Below are 21973 nucleotides of genomic sequence, written 5' to 3'. Positions count from 1 at the left end.
ACATTTTATTAAATAAATGATTACTTGCAAAAAGGGAAAATGGTAGTTCCCCTTATATATTAAGAGAATAAGGTTGGATGAATCACTAAGTTGATAATGCTACAAGAAGTTATAGGGATTGTCTCTGGAGGCGCTGAAACTGATCCTGTTGGTATTCTCCCTGGTAACTTGAGTTGGTAAATGTGAGAGTATCTGTTTTTTCTCAGCTCCAAAATTGTTGAAAGTAGGAGCTTGTGTTTATGAAAGTTCTTACAACAGAGACCTGAATCATACAATTTACACTGAATTTATGGGCACTGTCTTCTTTACTCAGCTGTCTCTTGTCACGGGGGAAATGGGAGGATGCCCAGATTCCAAGGGAGTGTTGTCTGTTCTTACGAATTTCGATGATTATTCACTTACACATAGTGGTTGTTAAGCATAGACCCGAACCACTGGTTTTAGTCCTTCTGCTTGGATGATATTTCTTTCCTTCTCCCCATCCACTGGGTCCGTGGAGGTACCTGACTGCTGTGATGGGCATGAGAGCCTCCTTTAATTTAAAAATACAAGTTGAGGAAAAGGTGTCTTCCTACCGTCCATTGCTCATTTTAATGCTTGGTCTTATAGTTCCCATATGGTAGCATCGTGAAATGAGCTGGTTCTTTTCTATATTGCTGTTATTCTTAAAAGTTCAAGATGAAAACTGAAAAGGTGTTGGCTAGTTTTCACTGCGGCTTGGGAAAACTGTGAGCCTTGGCAGAGGGATCTGGAACTCTGTTGCATGTAATAGTTTCTGCTTAATCTTTGTTCAGAAAGACGCCTTTGCAACCTCGACAGCTAGGAACTTAGAAGTGTAATACTAGCTCTTCAGAAGTGTGCTGAATTGTTTCATCTGACACTATAAAAGTGCCTTAATAGCTTTCCAAAGAAGAAAGGAAACATTTTACTATTTTTTACGAGATCCAAAAGCACACAGGTGTTTTCTGCACGTGACTGACTGTGGTGGAATAAATCTTTACACCTGCACCATAAAGCATGCAGAGAATAGGTTCTTGTGTGTATTATGCATATACATGACTATCTGATACTGTCTGCAGAATACACACAATATACTGTTTGCAAAGTATCTTCCAAGTTCTGTTTGATAATGTGGGGGAAAAAAGACCCCAATCTAACCTGTTCTCCAGTTGCTGGAACTTATATAAAAACAAGTCAAGTTTTTCCCTGTAGGAAGCAGCTGGAATGCAAAATATCTTCAGTTCTTACACATTTTTTTCCCTGTGTCTGTGGGTTCATCCTGTAGCAATAAGGGAAACTGTAAAAATTACTATATACCGGCCGCTGAAACTTGAAGCACATTGGGAGAGCAGAGTTGATTGCTAATATTTAAGTTCTGTGCCAGCTGTGTAGAATAAACATTTCTGTAGCTTTTCTTGAAATAGTTGAACTATAGATAAAATGCTATTTTCATGTGAGAGTTCTTGTTCCCCGTGTTTTAGGCAACTCCTTTACGTCTATAGAAATCCTTTATTACATCTTCAGGGAAGAAGGTTTCTGTATGGCTGTTTTTCATTAAGATCAGTTTTTGTCATGATAAGAAGTAATTCTCAAAAGTCTACTCTTTTAGAACTTTGCTGAGTGGCTTTCAGAGTAAAGGAATACAGCTTTTAGCCTCAAACGAATTTAATAAGGGATAATACTACAGATGCTTACAAATGGCTTCTTGAAAGTATAGTGTGAACATATAACCTTTATTTTCATCAGTCTTTTAATGCTTTGATTTATCTCATTCAGCTTCCCATGTAATTCAGCTTGACTTTTAATTACCCATTAAGGGAGCGATCAATATAACCATATGACTGTTGATAATTCTACTTAAGTTGTTCCTGGTAACATTGTGAAGCCAAACTGGAGATCATTAGTTTTGTAACCATATTTATCTGATTTTTGTATTTTGGGGGTTTTGTTCAAAATTCAGCAAAGTAGTACATGCAATGGGTGGGATGCAATCCTACAGACATACAGTTGAGTTTGTTGGGACACTGGCTGACATGAAAATTGGCCACAGATCAGATTTTGATTGAGTAAAGCTAACTTAATCGTAATCAGTGAATAAATAGGGAGCTTTAAGCATAAATTCATTCATTAAAACTGGATGTCTACTGAAATCATGGACTTAATGGTCAGTATGTGGGCAGACAAGATTATTGCTACGTAGTACAGAAGTTAATTTCTTATAGCTTAGTCTGTACCAATAAAAATAAATCATTGCACTTTTCGTAAGCACACACCAAAATTGGAAAGTACATTAAATTTACCAAAAGAGTAAAACATATTGCAGCATATGCCAGCCCAAGCTAAGTACTGTGTGTTACATTGCTTATTTTGTCTTTATAGCTGGAAAAAAGTCACCTGTGATCACTTAAAGAATGCAATGAAAATCTTGTAGGAAAATCGAACTTAAGTCAGATATTTAAATACTAATGTCCTTACACTTCCTTCATAGAACAGCTGCTTTTAGGTCACAGTTGTTTGACACTCACCTCTGGCTTTGTAAAGATTTGTGTGTTTGTAATAAGAGCTGATACCGTGCTGCGGTGATCCAGAACGGCAAAACTGCAGCCTGCTTTCAGGCGCGTGTCTTAATCTGTCAGATCTCTTTCCACGCACAGCTGATAGACTTGCTTACCTCTAGTTTGAAACGTGCAAACAAAAGTTCTGATAATGTATGACCCGGAAAATAACTCTCACACTAGGTGAAGGATGTGGAAATGCTTGTTCTGGTTATTTCTGCTATACTGGCGTATGTAACAGAAAGTGTAAACAGCTAAAGCTAGTGAGATCAATTAACAGTAATGAAGCAGTCTCGTGTCCTTCCAAAACCTTGTACAGAACATTTTCTTTTAACTCTTATGAAAGCTTAAGCAATGCGTAAGTCTTAAGGCAGGGTGCGGTTGCATAAACACACACAGGTGTCCGGTGTCCTCTTGGACATGACAGGGTGTGATGCCAGTGCGAAAGGCTGGTGCAGCACCTGCATAGGTCTGACTGTCATCTCTGCCAGTGCTGTGGAGATGTCTCGGAGGCACTGTATTCAATATTACTTAAAGTTCGCAGTATTCATGAATTTAGCATTGTGGTTTTTACTTTTATGCGGCTGAAATACTGCATGGTTTTGAAAAAATAGTGATAGCAAAACTGTAAAATGTACACACTTCACTGTTTCTGTAAAATCAAGCTGTACTGCATTTTTTGTTGCATACCGCTCGAAAAAAATACTCATACCAAGTTTTATTTTGCACAGCACAGCATCCATACAGAAGCAGCCTTCCATCTAGCTGCTGTGTGGTGCAAATACACACTTTTAAAAGTGATAAATAAGAAATAACTTGCATGTGTATAATGGTTCAGTTTTTAGTCTGTACTTGGTTGGATTAAAACAGCTTACCTCCCAGTCCTTTCTCCATGCATTTGTTGCACAGATTGCTTCTAGCATAGCTGTATTTGTTTCTATCACATGTTTACATTTGTTGGTCAATCTACTGAACAGATATGTATGTGCTGCATTTGATGGTACTGAACTGGTGTGCGGGTTCCTGTTCCATGCCAGTGCTGCGTACGTGCGTGCTCCTGTGTGTACAGCTGTGGAAGGGTGTTCCTACGCCATCAGAGAAATCCCTTTTCTTGGCTTCTCACCCTTTTCTAGATGAGCATTATTTGAACGCTTCTCTTTATTTTGAAGGATGGATGGGAAAGGCAGTCTGCTGGCAAAAGGAAACCTCTCCTGCCCTCTGGCTCCTCTTCCTACTTGATTGTAGTGCTATTTATCTCTTTTTCACAGTTGTTAGGTACTCTGGGAGTGAGGCGGTCAGAAGAGAGGGTTGTGGCTTCTCAGAGTGACATGTTCTGTTCCAAGGCTGACTTCCCTTCAGTTCCCTGCAAGCTGAGCCTTGTAGGGAAAAGAGCGCTCTTGTCACTGCCTGGCTTAAAGCCTTGAGAGAATGTGCACTCCTTCTTTTCGTAAAGAAATAAACATTGGCTTTCTTGGTGAATTTGTACTCCTAAGAAGCTGTTTTTCTGTTCGTTTACTTGCAGATGATGCTGTTTTTCAAAAACTTGTGTAAGTTAAGGATTTGTGTTAGCTATAATGAAGACATAGTGGAAGTAGTAAGAATGTTATATTTCTGTAGCCTTTTTTTTTTTTTTTAATAATTCAAGCATTAAAAAGCCTAATTGCGTGGCTGGTAAACTGGTTATTAAAGATTTTAGCAGTTAGGAGGATAACCGTATCCCTAATACTTAAGGCTTTGGTTTTAAGCTCCTTTACAGAACCTTTCCTTCTATTTTCTTGCATTCTTGATATGATCAGTGTAGCCATAATAGAGGAACCACTTGTCCATTGCATGGATTCTGACAAATGTGGGAATGGTTAAAGCTCCTCTGGGTTCAGAGTTGGACCTGTGAAGCGGTATCGGCACCCTTTCATTTAACAGCATCCTGTGCATTAGTACAAGAGAATTTTATTGTGTGCATTTTATAAAAGTGCTGTACGACTTAAAATTTAACACATTCTGCTTCTTTTAAGTATTACAATGTTCATGGAAAATGTGCAGTAAGACTAGAAACATGATTCTGTTATGTGGTTAATTTAAAAAAAGGCAGATTTTTAATATGAGCTCAGTCACTGGAAGACATCAACAAAGACTTTTTTGTTGGCTGTCAAGTGAGAAGAACAGAAAATACTTAAATTCTTTCCCTAATGTTTCCTTCCAGGCTGACTCATCAGTAGAAATTGGGAAGAGCTGCAGAAGAGAAGACAAACAGACAAGCTGATAACTCAAAGAAATACTCTTTTGAGTTGGGGGTTCAGAGTGGAGCCATCATGAGCGATGTTACCATTGTGAAGGAAGGCTGGGTTCAGAAGAGGGGTAAGTTCTACCTTTTAATAGGAAGTTCTGATGTATCGTACGCTGTGTGCGGTGGCATTACGTGGTTACATGTATGAGCATTCTTGATTTATCTTCTGGTCTGCAGTGAGCTAATCTGACCATATGGAATTAATGGCTATTAAGGGCTTGGTCTTGTTAATACTTAACCCTCACTGCCCCTGTTTATAGGGGTAACTGGCAGTGAAGAGGAAGTTGAACTCAGTAATTCCCACTTAACCTTGCTGTTGCAGCTGTTGTTACCCATGTATCAGACTAAGTAGGCTGTTGTGGCAGCTGCAAGAGATAGCAGTAGAGGTGCACAGTAGAAGGTTGCCTGGAAGCTGTTGTGGGTACGATACTTTGTGTGAAACTTCCTAGATGCCAAAATCACTCACTGTGGCTCAGCTTGTATTAAAAATGCAGGTTGTCCTCATAAAATCAACATAATACTTACATAAAGCTCAGCATACACCACCTAATTACTTTTCCAACTTGGAAGCCATATGATTAAAGAATATGGTCCTAATTAAAAGCCACTCTAAAGTATGATTTTCTGTTACATTTGAATTCCTGTAAATTCTTGAGATGTCACTTTATAATGTGTCATCATGTGATTTACAAATTTGGGAAGGTTGCTATATGTTAAACTTTAAATGGGAAACCTCTAGAAATAACTGGCATTTCTATCACATAATGAACTTTGGATGAAATCTTCCATGCTTCATGCTACTCTGCTTTGGGTTATGGTTGTGCACATGAATATTTCCAAAAGAACATCATCTCTCTTGCAGAGAGAAGGTGTTCTGTATTATAGGGTGATTTATACCATGAGCTTCTGCGATTCTGGCCCACAAAGATATAGACTGGAGTAGTGGGAACAAAATTACCCTTTAATTTACAAAGAAATGCTTTGTTCCAATAGCAGTGTGTGAAGACAAAGATCATTATTAGCTTTGTTATTGCAGATTGACATTAAATGTCAAAGAAGCCAAGAGAATGAGAGAAAAAGTTTATTATTCTGTTGTTATTCCTGCACAAATTGTATTTCAGGATCCATTATGGGTATTGTAGAAGAAAATGGGCTAACCTATGTGAAGCTTAAGGCCTACTTCCTATTTTGGAATATATACTTATATTTATAAAAAATCAAATTTTACATGACAGGAACTATTTACAATTTTAAATTATTTTTCCTTCCCATCTTCTTGTTTACTGAGTTCGGGTATCTGATTTCCCTTTTTGATTATTTCTTATAAATTTCTTTCAAATGTATTAGAAAATGATTAGGATGATCCAAATAATGTTCTTTTACATGACATCAGTTCCTTCATGTAATATTGCTCATTCTTATTACGCCCTGATATCAACTCTGTGAGCACTGGATTTGCATATATTAATCACTGGCATCCAGAAAAGGACAATGTACAATGAAACTCGATGTTTTACTGAATATTTGAAATTCTGATATGTAAAATAAAAGTTTTCCTCCTGATGCTGTTTTCCTCTCTATTAATAAATTGAAAAAAAGCCTACTGAGTTGACATTTTGATGTCAATTTTGTTAGTAATTATTTTCTTTTCTAAGTAAAGACATTTCATGACATGCATTTCTCCTTATTTTAATTAACTTTGAGTGAATGTTTGGCTGTTCTTTTCGTTCTTGCTGTAGGTAACTGTGCAGGTTTAAGTGGGATTTTTTTTTTTTATTAGGTCTAATACTGTCCTTAATTTTCTGTGTCTGACTTACTCTGGTTGTTGTTGGTTGTTGGTTTTGTTTGTTTCTGAAAACAAACAGAAAAGTGTCAGGACTCTGTAAGCATTTAATTCAATGGTTATACATTTCATGTAACTACAAGTTCTACCCTGCCCTTGCTCTGGAGCAAGAGAATCAAAGTTGTTAAATGCTTTTTTTTTATTGTTGCCAAGAAAAAGTATCCAGCCTTAATCTAAATTCTGAAAGTTGGAATATGCTCAGTAGACACTTCTTATTTTGGCAGCTAAATATTCTTTCTCTGTACCAAGAAGCATCGTGAGATTGGGTGAAGCTGCCCTGCTTCCGCAAGCTATCATGCTGTTACAGTTTTAAAGTGAATTCTCTGATCATCCACGCTTGTTGGCTCAGTTCACAGGGTAGTTTTGGTGTGTACAAACCAGGTTCCTCCTGGAGGAAGCTGAGCGTGGGATCTCTTCTCCAGGCGGACACCAAGTGAACTTCAGCCCCAGCGATTGGTCCTTTGGACAACCCCGAACCACGTGTGTGATGCATCGTTCAATCTGAGGCTCCAGACCGAATTTAACTTGAAATAAAACTCGTAAACCCTACATGCTGGAAACGCAGGGGCCTGGGCACCAGCTGCTTCAGTTGGCTGGTCTGCTTCTGTTGTGCCAAATTGCTGGGTCACGTGCATATAGCCTAGGACCTTTTAAAATTGTTCCCTTCAGCGGTAAGGAAGGTTTATGATAGAAGGAAAGGAACAAAGCAATCTCTCTCTGCAATTCACAGCCCAGTCAGTGAGTGTGAGGATGACTTGAAAGTACCAAGATGAAGAACAGTTTTGAGGAGCAGGCTAATGAGATGGGCCATTACTAAGGCGAGTTAAGTGAACTGAATGAGAGGGGAGGACCAAAAGTTGAGCTGGGGATCTCTGAGTTGAGACTCTGATAGAGGCTGGGGAAGACAGCATCTGTTAGGGCACAGTGTTACAATTCTTAATGGCTGTGAATTGCACTGAGAAAATGTTTGCTTTATTATCCTTAGTACTGTGTCCATGTCAGTAATAGAGGGCTGAGGGCTATATGTTTGTAAGCTTTTACCCCTGCTGTTGAGCACTGGGACTCAATGTGATGCTACACAATTGGTTTCAATGCTCTGTTTTTCTGTGTGCTTAAATGATGAACCCGTTAAATTATTACTATTTTAAAATCAGCCAGCACTCAAAGTTAAGACATGTCAGAATTAAGTTTATTTAATTAAGGATGGTCATACTCAGGCTTTGAGTAGTCTTTAGGAGAAGAAATTTCAGTGTGGTGAGACTAGATGATACCGAGGAAGAGTAAGCTGTTGTATTAAACTAATTGATTAGGAGAGAGATGTGTTGTTTTCCTTTATGAGTTTCCTTTTTAGATGATACCAACGTTTTTCCTTCTAATGCATACAGGTGAAAGGGAAGTGATCTTGACTAAAAATCTGAAATACAATGATCTGAACCTTGCTGCTGATATGCAGAAGTTAAAATATGTATTTCACATTTATGCAGTTAGTGTAAGGACTCTGCAGTAGTTGCTGACATTACTTTTACATTTTGGATTTGCTTATAAGCACAACATTTTACAGTGATTTTTTTTTAAATTATTGTAAGAATATTTTTGATTTTACGTAACGTGTTTTTACTGTGATTACTAAATTAAATTTAATGCTTTACAGAGAGGGGATATGGTTTTAATTTCTCAGTTTGGAAACAGCTGGTTTTTTTAAATGGATGAACATGCTTAGTGTGATTAGTGCTATATCATTACAAAAGTGGGTTTTATGCATATAATTCAGGTGATTTTTTTTTTCTTTAAAGCTAAGGTTTCCTGAGTTGTAGAGTTGACCTTGTCTGTGGTCTATAATAGTCACAACAATTAGATTTAAGAATCATTAATAACGATGCTTAATTGCAACCTAATTTCTTTATATATAACCTGTGCACAAGATTTCAATTAGTTTAAACATATGAAAAGATTTAAGAGTCTTTGTTACTATGTTATTAAAAGATCATTTGGGACAAAGGAAAAATTGACATAGATGCTAACTTTTTAAGGACCCAGTTTTAAATTTAACATGTCAACTAACTTTTTCTTTAATTGAAAGAATAAGGTGGTGTTTGTTGTTTTGTTCTGGTTTTTTGTTTTTAATCTGAGGAGAGTGTACCTAATGTGTATTGCATAACAAGATGGCTAAATCATTACTTAAAGACAAAGCAAAATGTTGTCAGTTTGTCAGTGCTTCTGTTGTCATACTTCAGTTACCACACCTCTGTTTGGGTTTCTGCATTCAAGTGTGTTGCATTGGATAATGCTGTTTGCCATGGCAATCTTTACAAGGTTTACATGAGATATTTCTACCTGAATTATAGTGAATAAATAATGTATCTCACTTGCCTGTGGGGGTGACTTTAATGTAATCTCATAATTTTTGATGTCCTCATTTTATGTCCCAATGCTCACCTGAAGTACAAAAGCACTAGTATACCAATTTTATAGAATGGGAACTGAAGTACAAAATTGCTGTGGCGTAACCATGATAACTTAAGAAGTTTGATGTAATGAGATGGTGGTAAAAAACAGATGTCATGAAGCTTTCCTGTAATGAGATTGTCCAGTAAACAGTGTATCACTGAAATACTGTAATACCATTTTTCACTCAATTTTTTTTTTTAAATACAGCCTTCCATAACTTCTTAGTATCCAGAACTGAATTATTGAATTACCAGAACCAGTGTTAGTATTTCTGAACTCACAGAGTTTATAGAATAAGATATGTTTGATTTACTGTGATGGGATTCACTCAACTGCTGATCTGTTTGCATTTTTGCAATTCAGGACATGATGCAGGTATCATGGGATTTTAAGAAGTAGCCATATGGAAAATACTTGTTGTTGTTATATCTACTATCAAAAAGGATAAATAGTGTTGTGGAATAAATCTATTGTTCCAAATAGGAATATAATTGTTGTTTAAAGTACAAATTATTTACAGTCTTAGCATGACATGTCTTCCCCTCCGATCGTCCACCCATCCAAATCCAGAAAAAACAACTAAGTAGTTTAATTTAATGGACATCGGGTTTTACAGTTGAACCAAGACCAAACAGATGTTAATTTTGGAAATACACAGTGGAGATTGAGTTCACATGGTATGTTTGTGGGGTTTTTTTTTAGTTGTTTTTTTTTTTTTTCTTTTGGGTGGGGGCAGGAATGCCTTGATTGAAAAATTAATCTCAGAAGTTATGGTACTAATTGAGTGTTATTCACAACCTGTCAGAAATCTTGTTTGCAGATTGTCTGAATTATTTGAGTAGTTTAACACACCTCTAACAAAGACAAATTTAAATAGACTATCTCGAACATCTGCTACACAAAGTAGAAGAAATTTAAACTATTTTTTTTGAATTGTCTTAGTGAATAGTACGTTAAGGTAAAGTCTTCATTGATGAACCACTTGAAACTAAATAAGCCTTATTATAAACTTTCTACTCTAATTCCATCTAATTAACAGAAAACGTGAATTACTGTAAAGTTCCAATAAAATATGTGAATGTAAAAGAGGCAGCTCCAGGAGGACCAAAGAGAGAAAAAATGACAGTGCAGGCTCTCTTATATAAATGTTTATACATCTGTATATCTGAACTAGATTTTTTTTTTTAAGTTCTCAAATAGTTAGAGATTTCTATATTATGCACTCAGTGTAGAAATGGATTTTAATAAATCTGTAAAGTTGTTTGCAATCGGGGAAACCTCACACACTGTTTTGTGGGTTTTGTTGGGTTTTTTTTTTTTTTTTTTTTGCTTGCACATACACTCTGAGCAGAGATCTGTGTATTTAGAGGCTGTTTTTCTGCAGCTACCCCACTGGGAGAGGAGAAGGGCCCTCGGTGCCCTTCCTCTGTCCTATTCACTTTGTAGTTAAGTACCAAGCTCTTCTTTTTGGAATAATTATAACCTTTTTAACCTTACTCATCCCTGAAGAAAGGCCAGAACCATGTGAAAATCTTAAACTTGATGTAACTAGAATGAGTATGGGGTGTTGTCTTTGCTAAATAACTGTTAATTCCAGGTACTTTTTAAGTAGTAAATAGATGAGTGTTATTTTTACAGCTCTCTACCTTGGATTATTACCAGTTTCTGCAGGTAAAGGCAGTTTGCTATAGTAATTGAAGCCTGAAACGCAAGGTATTTTAAACAGTCTCAAGATTTTTCTGTGCAATATCCTTGCTGAATGCCAGTTTAGATAATTGTGCATGGTTAATTAATTTTTAATTTTTTTTAAATTGTTTTTGTTTCAATGTAGCTGTAATACAGCCTGTTCCCAGTTTTAAAATGGTTATACAGTTGTGATTCTGATTTTTAAAAATAATGCTCTTCTAGATGAATCTGTATTGTAGATGATGGTGGCTAAAATTCTGTGTGTGTTCTTTGATTAAATATATTCGTTCCTACCACTAATACATCAGATAGAAGATGCAGTAATATATTCAGAGGTAGGAAGGTGTTATCCTATGTTTGTATTAATAGGGTATTATTAATGTGGAATGTTCAGGGGAGTATCAAGATGTTTGACTTTGGTGCTATTGATTTTCAGATTTTTGAAAAGAAGTTGAACAAATTCAATACCTAAACAGAATCCCTATTTATTATCATCCTTTCAGTAGCTTGTAAGGCATGTTTCTGGTGCTTATCACCTTGGGCTTTGGGCTTTCACATGTTCTGAGGTTTATGGTAGAAAAGTGCTTTTACTATTCCTGACAACAAGTTGCTTGTTACACAGGAAAACACCGAGGCAATGGGTTTTTTGAGTATTCTGGACATGCTGGTGTTACATAGCCTTGCACGTCTGTTCCATTTCCTATGTAATGAATGCTGCCTTATTGTTCATGTTCTGAAGGTTTCTTCCATTCATACTGGTTTCTTTTATTCATACCAGTTTTTTACCCGTGCAAGCAATACTTTTAAAGAAGCAAGGTTAACATGCTCTGTTGCAGGGATTAGGGAAGCAAGATGTTAACAATTCATTGTCCTCTTCTTGCTCACAACCCTTTTGGCCTGGCAGTACTGTTGAAAATATGCTGTTGGGGAAGACTTCAAGGAACTGTTTCCCAAATATGTGTTTTCTATTTAATAAAACTCCAACTTTTTACTTTCACTTAAAGCTTAAATAGTCACACTGTATAATACCTTTGGCATACTGTAATCTGTTGATTAAACAAATTATTTGTGTTGATGTCATTTTCACATTGAAGATGTTGCTATTGTAAGGATAACTTGCTTGCAATACCAGGGCTTTTGATATCTCATTAAAAAATCATCCTCCCTCAATGTACCTACGTGCCAGTCCAACACATCTCCCAAGTCTTTGTGTTTTCTTTTATTTCAAAGGCAATCCATGTTCCTGTTGTTCTCACCTCAGCTAGGTCGATCAGCTTATGCCTCTGTGGGACCCACTTCTTTTATACTACCCCTGCTGTAATCAAAAACATTAGTAAGGTCAACAGCTCTGACTTGAAACTAGGTCCTGAAGGAGTTTTAGGACTGGACTGAGAAGTCAAAGTTTTAGGGTACAATTATCAATTGAGACTGCAAACTGAGATATCAAAAAATAAGCTTTAGGAAGAGATCAGACTAGTGATGATTTAGGGAATGAATAGAACATGGAGGACAAGGGAAGAAGGTTTTGTAACCACTTGAGTGCTAACTTGGTTGCTTTCTGTTTTTTTGGAGGAACTGTTGACCTTTCATGAGTATCTCTAGAATCTGTTGACAAAATGAGAGGGTTTTTCCCACCAAAACACGGAAAGAAGATGGTGGTAGTGCCTGGGATTTATTCAACCTCTGACTTACTGAGAACAGTTTGATTTTCGTAAATTGCAGGCAAAACAGTGTTGCTCAGTTCCAGCAACACAGACCTTGACTTACGCTGGGAGGGTTTCCTGGGTCTCAGGGTAGGTCTCCATTAGCACATAATATAGCACAATAGGAGTGAATTTGTCAAGAGGTGCTTAGATTTTGGTGTCTATACTATCTATGCATGTTTCCAGGGCTTTGCTTTGGACTGATTTTCATGTCTGTTCCTATGGACTGAGAGCCTCTTGGCAGTGGGAATGTATGAGGTGTGGTCACTGTGTAAGCCAAAGCTTGAAATAGCTAATTGAAATAGCTAATTGAAAGATTTGCTTCAGATGTGTACTCCTTATCTGTAATGTAGAGGTACCACCTCCAGGCTCATTTTTTCCAGTCCTCTTCAGTACCATCTCAAACTATGTCCTAGCTAGTCTGTGTTGTTATTGACTACTTCCCTTGCGAATCAGGGCAGTGTTAGCTTACTTTTTATAAATATAAGTACATTTCTTTGTGATCAGATCATTGCAACTGATATCTTGTTTACCGTAAATTTTGAATTTATAGTTTGCTTTATTACAGAGTGCTTTTTTTAAGACTGATAGGAAGATAGGAAATGAGTGTGTCAGATGCATGCACACTGATTAAGAAAACACATTCCCTTTTACAAGATAGCCAACATTTTGAAAGTGAACTTCTGAATTTGTCTTGCGTTTGGGTGTAGTCTTCCCAAAAATACTTAATTACAATATGGTAACATATTAACCATGAAAAATTAGGAAGTTCCCAGTTTCATTAGTTTCTGTTACCATTTTTACATTGAAATTCTAAATAGCATAATCCTCAGTTATTCATATTTGAATGGTTGAAGTGTAAAAAGTTTTACTGGGGATAGCTTCCTGCTGGTCTTTATCAACACTGTCATGGTAAGAAAGTTACTGAAACCAGAATGGTCTCCACAGATAGCTGCTAACTAGGCCTAGATGATGAGAACCACACCACCAGAGAGGGTGTACTTCATGCAAGTGCTCTGTGCTTTTGGTTGCAATAAACTCGCGGATAACTATGTAATGAAGAAAGACACGTAAGATGGTAAATTATATAAAGAATCAGGCCAACAGTATCTTAAATTTGGTACTCAGTATTGTGGATTTTAACCTGAATTTGTCCAAATCACAATTTCCCTCAGATAAAATGGAAATAGTATTGCCACATCACCTCAGAGGCTTCGTGAATGTGAGTTTGTTCATCCTTGTGACACTTCTGAGTGCCTTATATTTGAATATTCATACTTTTTAAAATGTGATTGTTTATATAGGAAGTGGAATGATTCTGACAGTAGTTGAGATTCAGCCTGATGGAGAAGCAGTGGATTTTTGGGGGTTTTGTTTATCCTTCTGACGTGTTGCAGAGGAAGAGGTGAAATCTGTTAGGGCGTACAAAGGGAGGAGTTTTTAATAAGATGCAAAAAAACCAGTTGTCCTTTATCAATTCTTAAGGTTAGGTTTTTTTGGTAGGTGTCTTCCAGAGAGATGGAGGAAACCCCTGAACAGCAATCACTGGGGAGTAATCCATAGGAACATGACAACATCTCTACCTGTACTTACACTCTTTTGACCCGATGAAACTGTGCAGATAGGTTAGTGGTCTAACCTTTACACACGTGAAAATACTTACAAAATAGTGTGCTTTCATACAGCATTGATTGCTTTACTTTAAATCTAGTATTCATTCACTTTGTTTTGAACTATACTGGCTTTTATATCATGCCAGTTTGTGTGCTGACTAATGCATTGGAAACTTTTCTGAATAAGTTTATTGTTATCTTGAGAAACAGCAGCAACTACTGTATTTTAATTAGGAGCTTGTGAACTTGGCCCTGATAGGTGCAATTCCATGTTTACTTGAAACTTGTGTTAAGTGGAAGCTGTTGCTGAAATGGGGGAAGTGTCATGTCCTCTTCTTGCTGGGTTGTGTTGGCACTTGTGCACATAAAGGTGAATCATAGCAGGAAATTTATCTGGCTGAAAATGAATCTGTTTTCATTTTCCTAGCTAACTTTCAGATGGATCATTTCCCTGACCTGACTCACCGTGTAGCTGCACAAACAGTAGTGCTGGCACCCACGGGAGCGTGCAAGCAGCAGTGCGGAGGGGCAGGCCAGCTCCCTCCTAGTGGCAGCCCCCACCTTTGCAAGAGCAAATTCGTTATAAAAATGCAGCTAAAACCTAGGTTATCACTATGACCAGACTGCAGAACTAGTTTGTATTTCAAGATGGTTTTCTTTGAAGTGCCTGTTTAGATCTGGCCATTGATTTACTCGCTGTGCTAGATGTGATTGAATTAAAAAATGCCACCAGGAGGTTAGCTAGTTCCTATTCCTGTGTCTTTGTAGTTTTTAAACAAACAGTACTTTTTAACAGAATAGTAACTTGGGTAATGTCTGAAACATTAAGTGGTTTCTTAATCCAAATGATACAGCTTTGTAATCCTCTTGGGTTTAGAGTGTGAAAGCTGTTTAAAAGAGCAATTTAATGAAAAAACCACCCAAAGCTTATGATAGACAGATATCCTTCCGAGGCTAGTAAGTTGTTGTCTTCTGAGTATTACTCAAGATTAAAATTATACTTACGGTTCTCAGAGTTCAGAATATACATACTGTGGTGGTGGACAATCAGTGAAACTTCAGATAATGTTAATTTTTAAGCCTCTTGAGTTTTCCATAGAGTTTCTGCAGTAGCATTTCTGTAGAGTTTCTAGCTGCATTTGCTAGAATTCCTGTAAAAGTCGATTTTGGCTGAAGTTCATTCTTTGCATCCTACTTTTGGGTTTGTTTGGTTTTATACAAAAATTTGGAGAAGGATCAAGCTCTTTATGATTTTGACTTGCACAATGAATATTTGAAATGAATTTTTGTTGTAAACATTTATATTTGGGATCCCTTTGGATGGTTTTCAATCACAGCCGAGTTCTTACACATTTAATTTACACCATGTGCATAGGATTTTACGTGGAACTGCTGTTGGCACAAAGAGGCTTATGTAGAGCTGATGAACTTTTCCCTCACTTGATCCAACCATCCTTGCTCCAAAGGAGACAGAAAATTGCTGTTATGTGCAGTAGTGTGGTCAACCATGCTGATACTAGACCAAATAGATAAATTTGGCAAATGAGTGTTATATTCTCCAGGCACATACAAACACCTTGTAGTTTCCCATTTGCCCCAACCATAATGCTAACTCTCTTTTCTAATCAAAATAACAAAATCCCCACAACCCCCCAAAGCCAAAAACAAAAAACCAAACCAACCCACCTTTTTTAGGGATCCTTTCTAATGCTTTGTATACCCCTGTACCCTCTGTAAGAAGATAGCTGTAGATATTATTTAGTCTACAGAGTCAGGGAAACAGTTATGGTCATAGTGCATTATTTGTGGAATGTAATAGCTATATAATGCATACTTATGTATAAGTCTAAATGAGCTATTTTTTTTTGTGTCAGCCTCCCAAGTATCAGTATAGTCATTAATAGGTAAAGCCACAAATGTTGAGTGTATTGGTAGTGAGCGTTTAAATAATCCGCTGTAGATGGGCAAATAATAATAAATATTACCTTCGATAATAAAAGCTTGACCCACTCAAACAGGGTCACTGTATTGGGTTTGCATGGCAAGGTTTTGGTAGCTGGGGGGGGCTACAGGGGTGGCTTCTGTGAGAAGCTGCTAGAAGCTCCCCCTGTGTCTGACAGAGCCAATGCCAGCTGGCTCCAAGATGGACCCGCCCCTGGCCAAGGCCAAGCCAATCAGTGCCCCTGTGATAACATATTTAAAAGGGAAAAAACAACTTAGGGAGAGTTTTTGCAGCCAGAGAGAGGAGTGAGAAGATGTAAGAAACTCTGCAGACACCAAGGTCAGTGCAGAAGGAGGGGCAGGAGGTGCTCCAGGCGCTGGAGCAGAGATCCCCCTGCAGCCCGTGGTGAAGACCATAGTGAAGCAGGCTGTCCCCCTGCAGCTCATGGAGGAAGGATGAGGGGGTGTAGAGATTCCACCTGCAGCCCCTGGAGGACCCCACGCCGGAGCAGGTGGAGGCACCTGAAGGAGTGGTGGCCTGTGGGAAGCCCACGCTGGAGCAAGCTCCTGGCAGGACCTGTGGACCCGTGGAGAGAGGAGCCCACGCCAGGGCAGGTTTGCTGGCAGGACTTGTGACCTCATGGGGGACCCCGCGCTGGAGTAGTTTGCTCCTAAAGGGCTGCACCCCGTGGGAGAGACCACGCTGGAGCAGTTTGTGAAGGACTGTAGCCCATGGGAGAGACTCACGTTGGGGAATTTCATGAAGGACTGTCTCCTGTGGGAGGGACTCCATGCTGGAGCAGGGGAACGATGAGAGGAGTCCTTCCTTCCCCTGAGGATGAAGAAGCGGCAGAGACAATGTGTGATGAACTGACCGTAACCCCATTCCCCGTCCCCCTGTGCCGCTGAGGGGGGGCGGAGGTTGAAGCTGGGAGTGAAGTTGAGCCCGGGAAGATGGGAGGGGTGGGGGGAGGTGTTTTAAGATTTCATTTTATTTCTCATTCCTCTACTCTGTTTTGCCTAGTAACAAATTAGATGAATTTTCTCTCTAAGTTCGGTCTGTTTTGCTCGTGACGATAATTAGTGAGTGATCTCTCCCTGTCCTTATCTCGACCCACAAGCATTTCGTTATGCCTTTTCTCCCCTGTCTAGTGAATGGGGGGAGTGAGAGCGTGGCTCTGGTGGGCACCTGGCCTCCAGCCAGGGTCAACCCACCACAGTCACATTCTAAAAAATTCTAATATGAATAGGTCTTTTGAGTGTTTGTGAGGAACATACTTCAATAATTAAACTTATTCTTACATAAGAACATAAAATCTGAATTTATGTTGGTTTCTTGTAATGAATTTTTCTGTAAAAGAGGTGACAAGTTGCTACTCTAGAGCTGGGTAACATGATGGGGAGAAAAAAAGCTCTTTTTGTTGAGAGGCAACATGAGTGCAAAAGCACTGTCTGGTCATCCATAGTGTGTCTGACCTTTCCTTACAAAAGGAAGATATCTCTATAATAAAGTGAGTTTTGCTGGATAGAAAGTTGCAGGTCTTCATATTCAGTGAAATCATTGTCACTGGTAAATTGCCTCACAAAAGGCATTTGTATTTTTGTAGTAAATATGATCCTACATTAGAGCTTTAACATATTAATAGCCTTTCCTTTCTTGCAATCCACTCTATTCCGTAAAAGCCATCCATGGTTGGTAGACTGCTGAGGTCAATGTATTTGTAGCTGTAGTACAGAGGAAAGTTTTATAGTGATTAGATGCACAGTTTATATAAAAGGGTGGCTTACCACAATCTCTGTCTTTTGCCAATAGACGTGTTTAAGAATGCTCCAAATATCTTGCCTGTATTGTTTTGTATTTCTTCACTTAGAGTGTGCATATTTTATTTTTTAATACACAAAGCAAGAAATGAATCCATTCATTAATATTTTAATCTCTCCTCAGAATAAATAAATATTAACAATTACTCTCTACCAAGAAATCTGATGCATCATGATTTAACCAATACTCGAAGAACTCATTAAATGCTATTTAGAACATACTATATAGGAAGAGAATGGTGTTTAAAAATGCATCATCTTAAATACAAATGCTTTTTGTGAACATAAAGCCTTACAGAGGCTTAAAAAAAGATAGGACTCAACAAAGCATGTAAAGGTGGCAATTTCCCTAAGTCTTCATTGTGAGAAAAGAGGTGGATCTTTTTTTCAATTTTAACTGCATTGATATTTCTTTTTAACTATGGAATGGTGTGAGCTGCTGTGGAGCCTGGGATATGGACCAGGTACCGAAAGCAGTAAAGATCCGGAGAACTTTCTCAGAGTCTGTTGTAAGGATGGTCTCCAAGGACATAGCCTTTTATGCTCATGCTGTGCTGAAGAGTGCTTTCATTTCTGAAAGGGAAACATGCAGTGATGGTGTCAGCTTCTACTGTAGTTAAGAGATTCTGTTCCTTGTTTGAAATTATAAAAATGAAAGACTTAGAATGCTTTACAGATATTTTTCTTTTGGTTCATACTGTAACTGCTATCGGTTATTCCCGGCGTAAAAATCTGTCATTAGTTTTGCTACACCTTTCCCTTGGCCACAGTTGTTCTCTGGCCTTTTTTGAAAGAGTCTTTGGTAAATGCTACTATTTTTGCATGGTTCTAAGCAACTGGTGGGCCTGTCGAGGGTAGAGAGCGATTGATGAAATGGGAAGGATGCAGAGAATAGAGACATTTAAAATATGAGTTCGATAGGCTGGGAATGTGAGCAACTTTGGTATAGAAATGAAGTAACTCGCTGGATACAATAGCATCAAAGAGGAAAAATATAGAGAAAGTTTAATGTGAGGATAGGGTTTCAGAAAAAAAATACTGAAAGCTTACGTTGGAGAGACAGCTAATTTTTAATTACTTAAGAAATCATGAGAAGTTTCTGTAACAAAGAAAAATTCCATGCTAATCGCAGTAACTTCTGAGATGCTGCAACATGTCCTTGTCTTTCAGTGACTGGAAGATGAAGTTAAATGAAAAGCATTGTCATTTTTTTGTTTGTTTGTTTTGTTTACAATGCTATTATGTAATTATAAGGAAAAAAACCCTAGACAAATGTAATTAATCCCTGGAAACTCCCAGCTGAAATACTACACTGGAAAGTAAAGGAATACAAGAAGGGAATAAATTTATGTTTCTTGGTAGTAAGGTGCCTGTCATTTGGGGATTTCAGTAAGGAGCTAGCATTACAAATTGGCAAGGCAACAGTTTCATTTACCAACTAAGATATGGTCATAAAAATCCAGGTTTTAAAGACCAGGGTGTGAAACTTCAACTCAGATATTTCTTTCCATCTCAACATATGGATGTGAAAGCTGGAAATCCAACAAAGGTACAGACATCTAAATGCCTTTGAAAGCAAATGCCTTAGAAAAATACTATGTATTAAATGGAATGAATTTATAACAGATGCCAAGATTCATTAGACAGCTCAAAAACCCCTTGGCTCTAAAGTTATCCAGAAAAGAAGATGGAATTATCATCTGGAACATATGCTAAGAATGAAGCCAGAGCATCTGTCATGGAAAGCATGCCACTGGGCAGCTGGAGGAATGCACAAAAAGCACCAACTGAAAGAGTCTCTGCATTGAACAATGCCTAAGGTAAAAAAAAATGGTGGGACGTTGGACCGGAGACGCATGGAGTGGCTCAGAGTAGACAAAAACTGCACAGGGCTTTTTGGTGCTTTGGTTTTTTTTCAGTGTGTGTAAGCTGAAGGTTTTGGGTTGTTTTCTGATAAGACTGCAGATAGTAAGGGATGATTAAAAATTGAAGGTCAGAATTAAAAAGTACAGGTTAAGTACAGTACTTAATTGTCATGTATTTTCATTTATTTTAGAATTTATATATAATTTCTTTAGCCATGAAAAGAGAAGATTGTGTAATTAAATAAATCTTCAGATGCATTCCTACCAAGTGGCTTAATCTATAATAGAGCATTCAGGATTACTTGGATGAAAATCCAGAATTATTTTATCCAAGTAACCTACAGTTAATGACAGTACTATGGATTTCCTTTTCTCTGAGAACACTTGCTCTTCTCTTTTCCTACTTTTTGTCACTTTGCAGGAGTTCTGGAATTTCTGAACTAGCAGCTGTCTGCACTATACTCTCTTCTAACTTGCCCTGGTATTAGCCTAACATTACAAAGGTTTGTGTTAGAAACACCTTAGCAGAATTTAATATTTCATAAAAGAGTTCTAGTTGAAATGTAAGCTTACAAATCTGTTATCTCAATCTGTCTCTTGGTCTTGTGTTACGGAAAACATTTTATTAAAATATGACAATCTGAACGGAGTTTGTCCAAAGTAAGTATTCGGTAATGTCTTAGACTTGGTAAATAGCATTGGTTTGTGTTCTTTTTTTCCCTTATGATTTTCCAGGCAAAAAAATGAAGTCTCCACTCAGTAACACGGAGGCACTCCCAGGCAAGCGTGTGTGTGTGATATGGCTTTTTTTTAAATTTTACATTGCTTGGGTTTTTTCCCCTTGTTGAATCATCTCACTGACACTCAACCTAACACGTGGGAATGAATGCTTCCTGTGAGAAGTTTGAACAACCCGTTCACCTTCTAGATGCATTTTCTGAGTCTAAGTAGTGAACCAAGACTGTTAGTTCCACTTAGCAGGGTAACAACTTCAGGCAAGGTGAATAGCTCCTCAAACATGTCAAAGGTGTATTCATAGCTGTAGCTTTTCTGTTTCTTCCGCTTACAGTATGATGAGTGTTATAGGGATTATTTCTTAATGCCTCATAAAGGTGAGAAAAGCTTGCAAATGCAATTCAGCTGCACTTAAAGGATCAACACCCAGGAAACATAATTTGGTTTTACTTTTCTTTTAAAATATTTACAGATATTTTTATCCCCTTTACACATTTGGCGTTGATGGAATGCAGTTTAAATGCCTTCCTCCCATGCATTGGAGGTAAGGCATCTAGCTATTGTCTGTCCTTCAGAGCCTACATGGTCATGATTTTCTACTTGCAACAGATTCTGCTTCTGATTTATTGTGTAATTAGATCCAGTTAGGACTGTAGGTAAAACTTTGCTTATCAAAATTTTATCAGAGGTTGTCCATTCTGCCAAATTCAGAGCAGCCTTTGGTTATGTTATAAGGAAAAACAAACCCAGCAGACCCCTGAATACCTTTTCTTGTTTCGTTTCCATGACCATTTGCTCTTTTGTGTTCTTGGCATCTGAAATTTCTGTGTATTCAGTTTGTAATAAAGTACTTTCAGTAGTGCTGAAGGCAGACTTAGAAGTTATGTCTGTGGAAATAAAAGCAGTGAAAAGACATTGTGTGGTATACTATTTCAAGTTATGAGTTGACTAGTGTTTTGAAATACAGTTGTCCTGTGCTCACTGCTAAAGATTTTTGCTGAACAGTATGTAACAATAAAAAATATTCAGGAGCTAAAAATACAGGATTACTACATGCTTTGACCTGTGGTCAGTGAGTTGGCAGGAGTAGCCTTGTATTGTTTGTTCAAGGTTTGTTTGAAGAGAACAATTATAGGATGATCATTAAAAATATTGACATACCATTTTTCAGGAGCAAAGGATTAAAAACACACATTGAAGAAAGGGTTTTTAAGTATCTGGTTGGATTGCATTAAACAAAGTAGGGACAAAAAGAAAACACTGTATAAATCTTCATTTGAAAAATAGTGAATTCTAGTTATTGAGGAAGTGGTTGTTTATGGAGGAAATTATGTATTTTTCCATGCATTTTCCTTGCAGTGTTTTGAAACAATATACTACAAAATGTTAATTTAACAGAATCTTGATCTCTAAGAGAGGGAGGCAACCCCTCCACATAGAGGATCTCCAGTAGGATGAAGGGAGACCCTCAGTGGGTAT

At 37.7% G+C, this 21973-nt stretch overlaps 1 protein-coding gene across 3 annotated transcripts in view; it reads left to right on the top strand.

Annotated features, from left to right (window-relative positions):
- The window catches only part of AKT3 (AKT serine/threonine kinase 3), a 187266-nt gene that overhangs the window by 7839 nt on the left and 157454 nt on the right, over nucleotides 1-21973 (top strand). For 2 of the 3 annotated variants that reach the window (XR_008576244.1, XM_054819198.1), the window contains exon 2: nucleotides 4756-4910. Coding sequence is in view for 1 of the 3 variants with exons in the window: in XM_054819198.1 (XP_054675173.1) it covers nucleotides 4865-4910 (46 nt within the window). In the remaining 2 variants the exon portion in view is untranslated. Of the gene's footprint in view, nucleotides 1-4755; nucleotides 4911-21973 lie in introns of those variants that run through there. The other variant, XM_054819200.1, reaches the window with a different exon arrangement.

Source organism: Grus americana, chromosome 3 (genome assembly GCF_028858705.1).
Source record: "Grus americana isolate bGruAme1 chromosome 3, bGruAme1.mat, whole genome shotgun sequence".
NCBI lineage: Eukaryota > Metazoa > Chordata > Aves > Gruiformes > Gruidae > Grus > Grus americana.
The sequence above is the reverse complement of the archived record's forward strand: the minus strand, read 5'-3'. Positions and strand labels throughout refer to the sequence as shown.